Source organism: Lynx rufus, unplaced genomic scaffold, assembly GCF_022079265.1.
Source record: "Lynx rufus isolate CCGP_SWC_20201006 ecotype Redwood Valley unplaced genomic scaffold, mLynRuf1.p SCAF_7, whole genome shotgun sequence".
NCBI lineage: Eukaryota > Metazoa > Chordata > Mammalia > Carnivora > Felidae > Lynx > Lynx rufus.
In genome coordinates, this window is record NW_025814889.1 from 77,066,418 (window position 1) to 77,081,134 (window position 14,717).

Genomic DNA, 14,717 nt, shown 5'->3' on the forward strand with positions numbered 1-14,717 from the left:
TTCCCACATATTTCGTTTGCCAAGATTGGTACTAACCACTCTTAAGTTTTGCCATGCTGGCAAATAATCCATGAAGTTTGGGCCTTAAGTTTCATTTTGGTTTTGTTTTTATTTTACTTTCAGCTTTATTGCGGTATAATTGAGGAATAAAAGTATAAGATATTTAAAGTACAAAGTGTACATAAAGTATTAAAATATACATAAAATAAAACTGTAAGATATTTAAAGCAATTTAAGTTTTGTATTTTTGGATCTTGTTTAAGAAACCTTTCCATTCCCTAGATCACAAAGATATTTTTCTACATTTTCTTCTATTAGCCTGATAGTTTTATTTATTTATTTTTATTAATACCTTTAAGTCATGGGGTGCCTGGGTGGCTCAGTTGGTTAAGCATTGGACTTTGGCTCAGGTCGTGATTTACAGTTTGTGAATTTGAGCCCTGCATTGGGCTCTGTGCTGACAGCTCAGAGCCTGGAGCCTGCTTCAGATTCTTTGTTTCCCCCTCTCTCCTGCTTGCACTCTGTCTCTCTCAAAAAATGAATAAACATATGGAATGCAAGCTGGTGCAGCCACTCTGGAAAACGGTATGGAGGCTCCTCAAAAAACTAAAAACAGAACTACCTTATGACCCAACAATTGCACTACTAGTCATTTATCCACGGGATAAAGGTGTGCTGTTTCAAAGGGACACATGCACCCCCATGTTTATAGCAGCACTATCAACAATAGCCAAAGTATGGAAAGAGCCCAAATGTCCACTGATGGATGAATGGATAAAGAAAATGTGGTATGTATATACAATGGAGTATTACTCGGCAATCAAAAAGAATGAAATCTTGCCATTTGCAACTATGTGGATGGGACTAGAGGGTATTATGCTAAGTGAAATTAGTCAGAGAAAGACAAAAATCATAGACTTCACTCATATGAGGACTTTAAGAGACAAAACAGATGAACATAAGGGAAGGGAGACAAAAATAATATAAAAACAGGGAGGGGGACAAAACAGAAGAGACTCATAAATATGGAGAACAAACTGAGGGTTATGGGAGGGGTGGTGGGAGGGGGGATGGGCTAAATGGGTAAGGGGCACTAAGGAATCTACTCCTGAAATCATTGTTGCACTATATGCTAATTTGGATGTAAATTTTAAAAAATAAAAAATAAAATTAAAAAAATGAATAAACATAATGAAAAATTTTTTTAACTTTAAGTCATCTGAAGTTTATCTTTTTATTTATTCAGTGTAAGGTAGGGATCTAACTTGATTTTTCTTCATACTGTGAACCTGTTTTATCAACGTAATTTTTTTTAATTTTATTTTTCATTTTTAAAAGTTTACATCCAAATTAGTTAGCATATAGTGCAACAATGATTTCAGGAGTAGATTCCTTAGTGCCCCTTACCCATTTAGCCCATCCCCCCTCCCACAAACCCTCCAGTAACCCTCAGTTTGTTCTCCATATTTATGAGTCTCTTCTGTTTTGTCCCCCTCCCTGTTTTTATGTTATTTTTGTTTCCCTTCCCTTATGTTCATCTGTTTTGTCTCTTGAATTCCTCTATGAGTGAAGTCTATGATTTTTGTCTTTCTCTGACTAATTTCACTTAGCATAATACCCTCCAGTCCCATCCACGTAGTTGCAAATGGCAAGATTTCATTCTTTTTGATTGCTGAGTAATACATCTTTATCCATTCATCCATCGATGGACATTTGGGCTCTTCCCATACTTGGGCTATTGTTATCAACATAATTTCTAAGAAATCTGTTCCTTCCTCATGAAGGTGGCTTTGCCGCCTTTGTGGTGCCACCTTTTTCATATGTCATGTTCTGTGTGTCATGGGTCTATTTCTGAGCTCTTTGTTTGTTGGTTTATTTGTTCTTGTGTTTCTATCTTGCTGCTGTTGTTTTTTTAATTTCTATAATGTGTTTTTTAAATTTCTATAATTTCTATAATGTGCCAGCTCATAATAGCTATATTATTAACCCCTTTCTCATTTTCTTTTTCAAAAGTGATCCTCTTTTCATGTGCTGTATGTTTTCACATACAGTTTAGAATGAGTTTGTCAAGTTTCTAATAAAGTTCCAGCTAACATTTTAAAATAAAATTTTCTTAAAGTTTATTTATTGGGGTGCATGGGTGCCTCAGTCAGTTAAGTGTCCAACTTGGGCTCAGGTCATGATCTCACAGTTTGTGAGTTCAAGCCCCAAGTCAGGCTCTGTGCTGACAGCTCAGAGCCTGGAGCCTGCTTTAGATTCTGTGTCTCCCTCTCTCTCTGCACCTCCCCCGCTCATGCTCTGTCTCTCTCTCTCTCCCTCAAAAATAAATAAACATTAAAAAAATTTTTTTTAAGTTTATTTATTTATTTTTGAGGGAGAGAGAGTGCAAGTAGGGGAGGGACAAGAGAAAGAGAGGGAGAGAGAGAATCCCAAGCATGTTCGGCACTTTCAGCACAGCGGCCAGTACAGGGTTTGAATTCACAAACCATGAGATAATGACCTGTGACAAAATCGTCAGATGCTTAACCTTAACCAACTGAGCCACCCAGGCACCCTTTAAAATAAGATTTGAACTTATAGGTTATTTTTCAAGGAACTGACATCTTTACTAAGTTGTCTTAACTAAGAACATACTTTATCTATTTTTTTTTTTTAGATCTTCTTTTATATCCTTGAATAGAGTTTAAATTTTTTTCAGGGTAAACATATTGTGCCACATTTGTGAACTAATTGTTAAATATGTTATAATTTTTGGTACTGTTGTGAATGGTATTGCCATTTTTGGTTCATTATTGCTTGTATAGAGAATTAATATTTCTGTTTTTCTGAAGACATTTTAAATACAAATGTGTAACCTTACCAAGTGTATTATACCACAATTCTTGGAAAGATTATGTGATTTTTCTCCTTTAATCTATAGATACGGTCAATAACATTGATTGCTTTGTCATGTTAAGCCATAGTTGGATAATATTTCTTTGCATTTATTTTTTAAAATCTATTTTCATCAGTAACATGGGTTATGATTCTCTTTTCTTGTACTGATTTTGGAATAAATCATTATGCAGCTTTTTCCCTTTTCCTATTTTCTGGAACATTTAATTGATAAAGGGATTATCTGTCCCTTGAAAGCTTAGTAAAATTCACTGTAAAACCATATAAGCCTAAGGTCCCCCTGCCCCCCAGGGGGGAAAGGTCTTTAATTGCTATTCAATGTGTTTATAGGTATTTAATCTGTTCATATTTTTAATGTTTTCTGCCAATCTTGGAATTTTATAATTTTCCAAAAATCATCTAGCTTTTAGTATATCAGCTTATAATTGACCATCATATTCTTTTCTATCTCTGTTGTATCTGTACTAGTTCTTTTGATTTCGTTATGTGATTTGATTATTTGAATAGTCTCTTTTTCCTAATCAGCTCATTAGGGAGTTTTCCATCTTACTCATCTTTATAAGATGGCAAAAATAAATCCTAATATAACTGAAATTACAATAAATGTCGATAAGTTAAATCCCTCAATGAGAAGGCAGAAACTCAGGTTGGATCTCAGACTGGATTTAAAAATTAAGGTCTAACAATATATTATCTATAAGAGACATATTTAAAATGAAAGACTACAGACAAATGGAAAGAAATATAAGTAGGTATTCCAGGCTAATATGAACAGAAAACACCAAAAACAAAACAAAATGAAAAACAGAAACAAAGTATCTATTTTATATAAGATGAATTGAAGCTACAAATTCAAGGCAAAAAGTATCATCAGGGACAAAGCATAAGGAATAGGTCTGTTGCTATCAGGAGCTCAGCTAAGTGAGATATCAAGTGGATAGCTGGATATATAGGACTAGAATTCAGGGGCAAAGTTCAGAGGCAAAGTCTGAGATATAAATTTGAAATCATCAGCATTGTATATACCATATATTGGTATTTAAAGCCATAAGGCTGAGACCATCAAGGGAGTGTAGACAGGACAAGAGGCCTAAGAAGTAAACTCTGAACCACTGCAACATTTTGAGGGCAGGGAGATAAAAAGGAACCAGCAAAAAGATATAAAGGTGGCCAGAGAAGAGGCAAACCAGGAGAGTACAATGTCCTGGAACCCATGTGAAAAAATTATTTCAAGGAAACAGAGTGATCCATAGTTTCACATGTTGCTGATATATCAAGTAAGACCTCAAAACTGATCATTTGATTTAACAGTATGAAGGATGTTGGTGACCTTGCTAGGGGCAAGTTCGATGATGGAGTAGAAGCAGAAACCTGATTAGAGTAGGTTCAGGAGAGGAGAGAAATTAGTTAGCTTACATAATTTTTAAAAGGAATTTTGGCGTGAAAAGAAAGGGAGAAATGGAGCAATAACTGTTGAAGGAAGTGGATCTAAGAGAGAGAGTTGTTTGCTTTCAAAGTTGAGAAAAATAACATCATGTTATAGAGGAAAAATTGATGGTACAGAGAGAGATGGGAGAATTGCTGAAGCAATGTCCTTGAATAGAAAAGAGGAGATAAGATCTAGTGTACAAGTGAGGGGCTGGCATTAGATGGAAGTGAGATACTTTATCCACAGGTAACAAGACAGAAAGTAGATATATGGGTACAAATGCAGATAGTTAGAGAGATGTGGTAGAAGTATGTGGACTTAATAATGATTGCTTCCATTTTCTCAGTGAGAGGAGGAGCTTGGTCATAAGCCAAGAAAGAAGATGAAAGGGAAAGTCTCAGGAATTTAAGGAGATAGGAGAAAACCTGTCCAGCTAAGTCAGAGTAAATGGATTAAGGAAATATAGTATGTTTGCCAGGCAGTATTATGGGGCCAGTTGAGGTTAATGATTATTTAATGTAAGACTAGTCAGCAAATTTGAATGTTTATCTTAAGCTACATTCAGCTGCCAGGATGCAGGTATCGAGCAGGCAGAGCAAATTTGATTTAAGCTGGACGGTGGTCAACCAAGGAGTACTTTGAAGCAAGAGAGGAATAAGTGAGTTTGAGTTGAGAGCATATGCAAAGGACTGATTATAATTATCTATCTATCTATCTACCAGATAGATTATGTAATCTATCTGACTGTAATTATCTATGATTTAAAGTAGATTACAAAGGAATTGAGGACATGAAAGGATGAGGGACACTGTGAACATGGTGGAATCGATGAAATAAAAGGTCTGTGAAGATCAGAGGATTGTTGGAGTTGGGATACTAGTGGGAATGAGCTGTAAAGAAGTGATGTTTGCAGAATGAGTTATTTGGAACTGAAATTACAGATTGGTTGCAGGGTATTTTTGTTTCGTTTTGTTTTTGCAATGACAAGGTCAAGGGTATGACTAAATAGCTAGAGGATTAAGTCACCAAAGGAGAAAAATCAAAACATTGCAAGGTCAGGTATTATAAAAAGTTAAATTGGGGCGCCTGGGTGGCGCAGTCGGTTAAGCGTCCGACTTCAGCCAGGTCACGATCTCGCGGTCCGTGAGTTCGAGCCCCGCGTCAGGCTCTGGGCTGATGGCTTGGAGCCTGGAGCCTGTTTCCGATTCTGTGTCTCCGTCTCTCTCTGCCCCTCCCCCGTTCATGCTCTGTCTCTCTCTCTCCCAAAATAAATAAAAAACGTTGAAAAAAAATTAAAAAAAAAAAGTTAAATGAATATTGAAATTGCTAGGGATTATGACAGAAGTACTGGACAGAGTGACAGTAAACAAAGAGGAGGTAAAGGACTGCAACAGAGAAGGCAATGGGGAGGTATATGGCATAGTAACAGGAGATTGAAAGTTGAGTATTATTAGAGAGTAGGGAAGAATGATCTAGAAGTGGCATTGAGGAGTAAGACCCCCAATTCATTTCCAGGCCAACTGATGAGGGGGATATGGGAGTTAAAACCGACATCATTTTAGAGGGCTGCAGGGAGAGGCAGGGGTCAGCTACTATTTTGTATATTTTGAAGTTTTGTCATAATAAGCACCTGTATTAATAGAGATGCATTATATTTTCTGTATATTCCATGTTCTTTAGCTATAGTTTTCCTTCGCTTCTGGTGATACTTTTTGCCTTGAATTCTATTTTTGACCTGATATTAAACATATGCTTGGCTTTCTTTTGGTTAATTGTTGCCATTTCCCGTCTTTTTGTTTTAACTTGTCCAACCTTTCTTTTAAATGTCTCCAGGGGTGCCTTGGGTGGCTCAGTCGGTTTAGCATCTGGCTCTTGATTTTGGCTCAGGTCATGATCTTGTGGTTTGTGAATTCAAGCCCCATTTTGGGGCTCTGCACTGTCAGTGCAGAGCCTGCTTAGGATTCTCTCTCTCTCTCTCTCTCTCTCTCTCTCTCTCTCTGCCCCTCCTGCACTCGCTCTCTCTCTCTCAAAATAAATAAACTTTAAAAAACTGTGTCTCATGTAGACATTATATTGCTAGATTTTTTTCTTTTTTTTTAAATGTTTATTTTATTTTGAGAGAGTGTGCATGAGCAGGGGGAGGAGCAGAGGCAGAGGAGAGAGAGAGAATCCCAAGCAGGCTCCCACTGTCAGCGCAGAGCCCTATGTGGGGCTTGATCTCATGACTGTGAGATCATGACCTGAGCTGAAATCAAGAGTTGGTCCTTTTACCAACTGAGCCACCCAGGTGTCCCTAGATTTTTTTCTTTTTTTAAGTTAGGCTCCATGCCCAATGTGGGGCTTGAACTCGTGACACTGGGATCAAGAGTTGCATGCTCTACCGACTGAACCAAACAGGCACTCCACTAGATTTTTTTAAATTCAATCTGAGAATTTTAAGTTTAACTAATATATTATTTCTATGTTAGAACTTTTATTCCATTTTAGTTTAATTTTTTTTTGCTTCTTATTCATTTCCTTGGATAAATCGGTTTTATCTATGAGTTTGAAAAGCACGCATTTTATTTTAATTTTATTTAATGTTTATTTATTTATTTTGAGAGAGAGAGAGACAGTGTGAGTGGGAGAGGAGTAGAGGGAGGGAAGGAGAGAGAAAGAGAATCTCAAGTAGGCTCTGCACTGTCAGCGCAGAGCTCGACATGGGGCTCAAACCCACGAAACAGTGATATCATGACCTGAGCAGAAACAGAGAGTCAGACACTTAACTGACTGAGCCACCCAAGGATCCCAGAAAAGCATGCATTTTGTATTTGTTCTTCATTGGTAATCCCTAACTTATTAAGGCCTTTACTTGTATTTTTCTCCCTAATTTATGAAACTTATCAACATCTATCTGTAACTTCCCCTTTAGTAGTACAGATACTTTAACACATACACTCTTACCTACCTCTGGAGGTTACACTCTGTCCCCTACTTTGTTACATCTGGGGTGTGTGTGTGTGTGTGTGTGTGTGTGTAAAATGCTTTTTTAGACAACATACTTTACAAAGGTATTTTATCATTCTTACTGTTTTATATTTTATAGCATTTCCTAAAGTGTTTGTTTGATACCTTACTTCCTCCAGGAATATTTTCAGGGGATCTTTATGATAATCTGCTGAGACCTTGAAGGTCTGAGAATATTGTATCCTCACATTTAATTGACAAGTTAGCTAAATATAAAATTTTAGAGTCAAAGTTTCTGCTCTTAATATTTTAAGAATATTTCATTGTTTACCTTCCCCTAATGTTGCTCTTGAGACATCTCACATTATTCTGATTTGTTTTCTTTATGGATAAACTGCTTTTCTCAGAGAGGCTTTAGAATTTTCTCTTTGCCTTTGGAATTCTTAAATTTCATTAAAATATTAGTAAGTATGCATTTTCCCATATCAATTCTATTTATTTATAGCCTTATAGCGTTTCAATAGCAACCTTTCTTTGGAAGTTCTCACTTTTTTTTCATGAATCATCTTTCCTCCATTTACTTTTTTTCTCTCTTATTAGCACTCCTGTTATATAAATGCTGTCATTTCTATATCTAGCCTCCATATTTCTTAGTTTTTTATATCTTTTATCTCTAATTCCTTCTCAGTGTCTTTTGGAAAAGTTTCTTGACCTGATCTTGGGCTGTGTCCATTTTGCTGTTTATGTCATCCAATGAGTTTATTTCAATTGTGTTTGAATATTCAGTAATCCTACTTGTTACCTTTTTTTTAATTTATTAAAAAAATTTTTAATGTTTATTTATTTTGAGAGAGAGAGAGAGTGTGTGTGAGAGAGAGAGAGCTGGGGAGGGGCAGAGAGAGAGAGAGAGAGAGAGAGAGAGAGAGAGAATCTCAAGCAGGCTCCACACTGTCAGCACAGAGCCTGACCCCATGAACCATGAGGTCATGACCTGAGCAGAAATCAAGTTGGATTTCTCACACTCACCCGACTGTGCCACCCAGACTCCCCCCATACTTGTTTCTTTTTAATCGTTTCTGCTTCGTTAGCAGTATCCTCTTTTAGGGACATTTATTTGGCATGTATCCTACTTTTTCTTGTCATCTAGGGTAGGATATTTAGTTTATTGCCTTTCTAATTTTCTAGTTATTTTTCCCTGTGAGGTCATTTTCCTCATAGGTATCAATTATCAATTATCTTGGCAGGTAATGGATGGAGAAAGGGGTAGGAGGAATCAAAACATAGACCTTAGCTTGTATCACCTCTGATGAGCAGGTTTCCAACTTTAATATCCTCATGTGTGTCATTCTTATCAGAAGGCTTTGTCCTTCAGCAAACCTCTCTGTATCTTACCATAGGCTTCGTTCTTTTCTAAGAATGTATTATTTAGTCCTCTGGATGGGAAGAAGGCCTATGGGTTGGGGGTGGGGGGGTGGGTAGGAGAAACCTGTTGATGCTTGTTGGTTAAGCCAGCATTTGCCTTTTTTTTTTTTAAACCCTACATAGTGTTTCCCTATGAATCTGCTAGGGAAGGCAATGATGTAAGTATGGGCAGTGTTGGGAGGGGGAGTAGAAAAGAATCCAATTCAAAATTTCTCCACAAATCCACTCCCCACGTTGGAAGCCTGGCTTTCCTCTGTCCCAGGCTACTATTTCCCTTCTTTACCAGATCATAATCACCTTTTGACTCTCCAGGGGTTTCTGCTGGTTTTCTCCTCCTCCTCCTCCTCTTCCTCCTCCTCCTCTTCCTCCTCCTCCTCTTCCTCCTCCTCTTCCTCCTCCTCCTCCTCTTCCTCCTCCTCCTCCTCCTCCTCCTCTTCCTCCTCTTCCTCTTCCTCCTCCTTCTCTTCTTCTTCTTCTTCTTCTTCTTCTTCTTCTTCTTCTTTTATATCCATTCATTTCTTATTTCTGAGGCATCTTTGGGTTTAGGTTCTGGGAGGTAGACTGTGCTACTTTGCCATCATGTGAGGGGCCATATTATGTCCCTTTTATGACAGCCTACCACAGTGTTTGTTGAAGCTTTGTGTTTCCAGTAATCTAGAGCAGAGGATATTCTTTCTTGAGTGGTCATGTTAATAGTCTGGAAGTGAAGATGTTTAACCTAAAGAACTATAGGCAGAATGTAAAAGCACAGAATAGGTAAAGCAATGCATGTACATGAAAGAAAGCAAAAGAGGAATTCTACTGTAACTTTGAAATTTACTTTCAACATGCTTGTATTTAATTTTACAGTCACTTGGGAATCTTCTTAAACCTGGAAACAAGACAAGAAAATTAATCTTATTACAAATTGCTCTTAAATACATTTATAGGAATATAGATGATTCATAAGGAAAATAAGAGTGCCTCCAGAACTCCCAAAGTTAAACTAGTAAAATTGATATGTAATCTATATTTATAAAAGTCACCTTGACAAGGCAGAATGTCTCCCAGGAAGAGCAGAGCTTGGCAATAGCTTATTACTTATTAGACAGTCTTCTTACACCTAAAGTTAGAACTTAAGTGTTAACAATGGTTATTTCTGGGCATGGACTTCTTGCTCTTTTCCAAACTTTCTATGATAATCATGCTTTACTTTTGTATTGGAAGAAAATTAATATTATTTTAATGACATTTTTATAGGGAAATCATCATACAACTATGCAAACTTATGTGAGGATATTTGCTGCGGCATTGTTTGTAATGTTGAAGAATATTCAAACTTCCATCAGTAGGCAGACAGTTCAATAAATTGTGATGGAACTATACAATGAGCATCATACAATCAATAAAAATGATGATGTAAGTCTATACTGACATAGAAAAAATTTAAAGATGTACTGTTAAGTGAAACACTAAACAGATTTAAAAAAACATGTCAAGTATGAGCCCATTTTTGCAACCAAAAAGTAAGTGTATTGGAATTTGTTGAAGAATACATGCAAGAAGTTGCTACTCCATCCTAACAACCTACATTCAGAGAAATGAGGTCACAGGGAAAGCCATTGCCCTGCAAATTGGAGGGACAGGCAATACAGAGAATCACAACTTACTGGAGCCAAAACCCATGAGCAGACACTTCTGCAGGATCCAGTGCCTGGTAAAAAACTTGAACTTTAATTGATGAATTGCTGGAAGCTCAGTACGGGCAAGTCTGAGAGTTAAAATCTCCAGGAGGACCCAGTAAAAGGGACCTCCAGAAACTACCATGTCCTCACAGTGAAGATTGGAGAAAAATTTCCTGATGTTTCTCTCAGGGGGATGGGTAAAGTAACCATTTTGAAATATACCAGAGCATCTTGTTCTTCTTAACAAGGTCTGCCCTTGAGAGAGACTATTTTACCAAAGCCTAACCAAAGCGTAGGGTTTCATCAGGACCTAACTTATTTGGAGGAAGGAAAATACCCAACTCCAGTCAACTCTAGCCTTCTTTGTGAGAGAAGAGAAATACCCAATTCCAGTTCCCTCTATCCATCCTGTGACACCAAAGGTGGGAGTGAAGGATATTAAGAAGCACTGGTGAAGTTCACAGACAAGAGGCATAGGCTTTTCAAAAGACTAAGACCTAATCACAGGACTATACAATGTTTCGCATTCTTCCATACCTTATATCACACCATTAAAGTCTTATTTATTTGCCAGAATTCCTTTCACCTAGTACATCACGTCTGGATTTTAACAAAAATTACAATGCATACTAAAAGGCAAAAAACACAGGAGAGACTGAACAAGCATCAGAATCAGAGTCAGATATGGTAGAGGTATTAGAATTATTACACTTGGAATTTAAAATGAGGATAATTAATATGCTAAGTACTTTGATGGGAAAAGTATACAACATGCAGGAATAGACAGATACTGTAAGCAGAGAGATGGCTATTCTAAGAAAAAACCAGAAAGAAATGCTGGAGATCAAAAACACTAACAGAAATGAAGAATATCTTTGATGGCCTTATTAGTATACTGGATATGGCTGAGAAAAGAATCTCTGAGTTTCAGGATATGCCAATAGAAATTTCCAAAACTGGGCACCTGGGTGGCTCATTCGATTGAACATCCAACTTCAACTCAAGTCATGATCTCATGGCTAATGAGTTTGAGCCCCGCATCAGGCTCTGTGCTGACAGCTCAGAGCCTGGAGCCTGCTTCAGATTCTGTGTCTCCCTCTCTCTCTCTCTCTGCCCCTCCCCCACTCACTCTGTCTCTCTCTAAAAATAAATAAATAAATAAAAACATTAAAAAAAAAAAAAAGAAACTTCCAAAACTGAAAAACAAAGAAGAAAAAGACTGAAGAAAACAGAATATCCAAGAACTGGAGGACAACTGCAAAAGGTGTAACATACATATAATGGGTATACCAGAAAAAGATAGAAAAGAACAGAAGCAATATTTGAAGCAATAATGATGGAACATTTCTCCAAATGGATGTCAGACACCAAATCACAGAACTAGGAAACTCAGATAATACCAAGTAGGATAAATGCCCCAAAAGTCACACTTAGGCATATCATATTTAAGGTAAAAGTCTTGAAAGAAATCAGAAGGAAAAAACACCTTACCTACAGAGGAGCAAAGATAAAAAGTACATCCAACTTCTCAGAAACCATGCAAGTAAGAGAAAGGAGTATAATGTTTAAAGTGTTGAGAGAGTGGTGCCTGGATGGCTCAGTCAGTTAAAAGTCTGACTTGGGCTCAGGTCATGATCTCATGGTTCATGGGTTCAAACCCCACGTTGGGCTCTTGTGCTGACAGTTGAGAGCCTGGAGCCTGCTTTGGATTCTGTGTCTCCCTCCCTCTCTGTCCCTCCCCTGCTTGCACTTGTCTCTCTCTCTCAAAAATAAATAAACATTAAAAAAAATTAAGTGTTTAGAGAAAAACTACCTACTTAGAATTCTGTACCCTGCAAAAATTTTTAAGTGAAGAAAAAAATACAGACTTTCTCAGACAAAAACTGAGAGAATTTTATAGCCAGTAGATCTGCCTTGCAAGAAGTGTTGAAGGACGTTCTTCAGAAAAAAGGAACATGATATAAATCAGAAATTTGGATCTACATAAAGATAGGAAGAACATTTGAGAAGCAATAAATAAAAATAAAAGGTTTTATTTTTCTTAACTGGTCTAACAGATAATAAATTGTGCAAAATAGTAATAATAACAATGTATTCAATGATATATGCATGCTAATGTATAGATTAAATGGATGACAGAAATGATACAAGGGATGGAGTGGGAGAAGAATTAGGAATATTTTGTTATTATAAGGCACTTGCAGTATAGTGTTATTTGAATGTAGGCATGGGTTTGTTGTAAATGTATAGTGCAAAGTCTAGGGCAGCAACTTGAAAAAGTAATGAAAAAAGTTTAAATGAAGAAAGGAGATAAAATGGAATTATAAAATCTCAAAACTAAAAAGTGCAGAAAAAGTATGAAAGACTAAAGAACAAGGGCAATAAATAGAAAACAGTAACAAATATGGTAGATATTAATGCAACTATATCAATAACCATCTTAAACGTTAATGATCTAAATGTGCCAATTAAAAGACAGAGATTATCAGAGTGGATCCAAACACAAGACCCAAATATATGTTGTCTATAAAAAACTGACTTTGAATATTAAGATATGTAGGTTAAAAGTAAATGGAAGGGAAAAAATACCATGATAACACTAATCAAAACAAAGGAGTACTTATATTAATTTAAGACAGACTAGACTTTATTTTTTTTTTTTTTCAACGTTTATTTATTTTTGGGACAGAGAGAGACAGAGCATGAACGGGGGAGGGGCAGAGAGAGAGGGAGACACAGAATCGGAAAGAGGCTCCAGGCTCCGAGCCATCAGCCCAGAGCCCGACGCGGGGCTCGAACTCACGGACCGCGAGATCGTGACCTGGCTGAAGTCGGACGCTTAACCGACTGCGCCACCCAGGCGCCCCAAGACAGACTAGACTTTAAAGCAGGGAAAGCTATCAGGGACAAAGAAGGGTATTTTATAATGATAAAGGGGTCAATATGCCAAGATGACATAATAATCCTTACTGTTTTGCCTAACAACAGAGCATCAAACTACATGAGGCAAAAACTGATAGAACTGCAAGGAGAAACAGGTGAATCCTCTGTTGTAGTTGGAGACTTTAACATTCCTCTATCAGAAGTGGACAGATACAGCAGGCAGAAAATTATTAAGGTTATAGTTGAACTCAACAGCACCATTAATCAAATGGATATAATTAGTGTCTCTAGACTACTTTATCTAACAATAGCAGGTTACACATTCTTTTCAAACTCACATGACTATAAGCAATAGAATCCTTGACCAAACAAAGACTCACTTAACAAAAGCCCAGAGGCACGTATACTCAGGGTTGTTCTAGCAATTAGATGTCATCAGGGACAGAGTTTTATTTATTTTCCTTCTCTGTAATTCCTGGTGTATTGTCTTTTTATCTTGTGGTTATCACCTCAGGGTTGCCAAAGATTGCAGTAGCTCCAAGCATCACAAAACACATCCAGACAGGAAGAGAAAAAAATCTTAGTTCTAGTCACCTCTGTTGGAAATAGGAAGAAAGGGAACTGAGGAGTAGGGGGAAATATTATTTGGTTTAGTTTAGTTTTTGTTGCTGTTTTTTTAAGGAGATACAGCAAAAAGAAGCAATATGGTATTGACCCTAGATTTTGCACAAATTTTTCCTTCTTCCTGTCATCTATGATCTCTTGAGCCCTTCCCACATATTGTATCTCGGTGCCTAGGTATAGTACCTGGCACGTAGTAAGTAGTCCATAAATATTTTTGAAAGGAAAGCAGGCAGAGCAAAGGTAGTGGCAGTTCAGCACAAAGGCAGCTAATTTCTCCAAAACATGTCTGAAATCAGGGGAGGAAAATAATGAGGCACAATATAGAATGGTAAGTGCTAGGATACTATTTAATTATAAGATGCTATGGGAGCACATAGGAGGAATTAGAGAAGACAGATCAGAAAGAATAATTGTTTAAATTGAGCTCTAAGGAGTGGTAGAAATAACTAAAACCAGAGGGAAAGAAATTCTCTTGGTTTGTACTTTAATTTTCACAAAGTAAAATAAATATAATCCTTTTGGGGGGAGGAAGACCTTGAAGAGATTCTAGTGAGGAAAAAAAAGGGAGCATGGCAAGTAGTAACTGATCATATAGTGCCCATTATTACTAACTTAAGATGTCTTAAAGTGTATATTGTCTATATTTCTATTTTTAGTGAAAAATAGCAAAATTCCAAGACTTCAGTTCTCCTATTTCCTATAATGTCTTAATTTTTTTCACTGTTTTCAGCACCTCTTACTCTGAATGTTTTCAGACATCTAACTAAACAAGTTAGAGACTCCTAATACACATTTTGTATGTGGTAGAATATCAAAGTGAAAGTTTTGACAAAGCACAATGGAAAAGTTGTCAG

The 14,717-nt window shown here is 36.9% G+C and overlaps 1 protein-coding gene across 1 annotated transcript in view; it reads right to left on the reverse strand.

Annotated features, from left to right (window-relative positions):
- The window catches only part of FAM186A (family with sequence similarity 186 member A), a 147,300-nt gene that overhangs the window by 56,125 nt on the left and 76,458 nt on the right, over positions 1-14,717 (reverse strand). Inside the window, exons 15-16 of the mRNA XM_047066353.1 lie at positions 10,342-10,442; positions 9,513-9,563 (exon numbers count right to left, since the gene is read on the reverse strand). Coding sequence (XP_046922309.1) covers positions 9,513-9,563; positions 10,342-10,442 — 152 coding nt within the window. The remainder of the gene's footprint in view (positions 1-9,512; positions 9,564-10,341; positions 10,443-14,717) is intronic.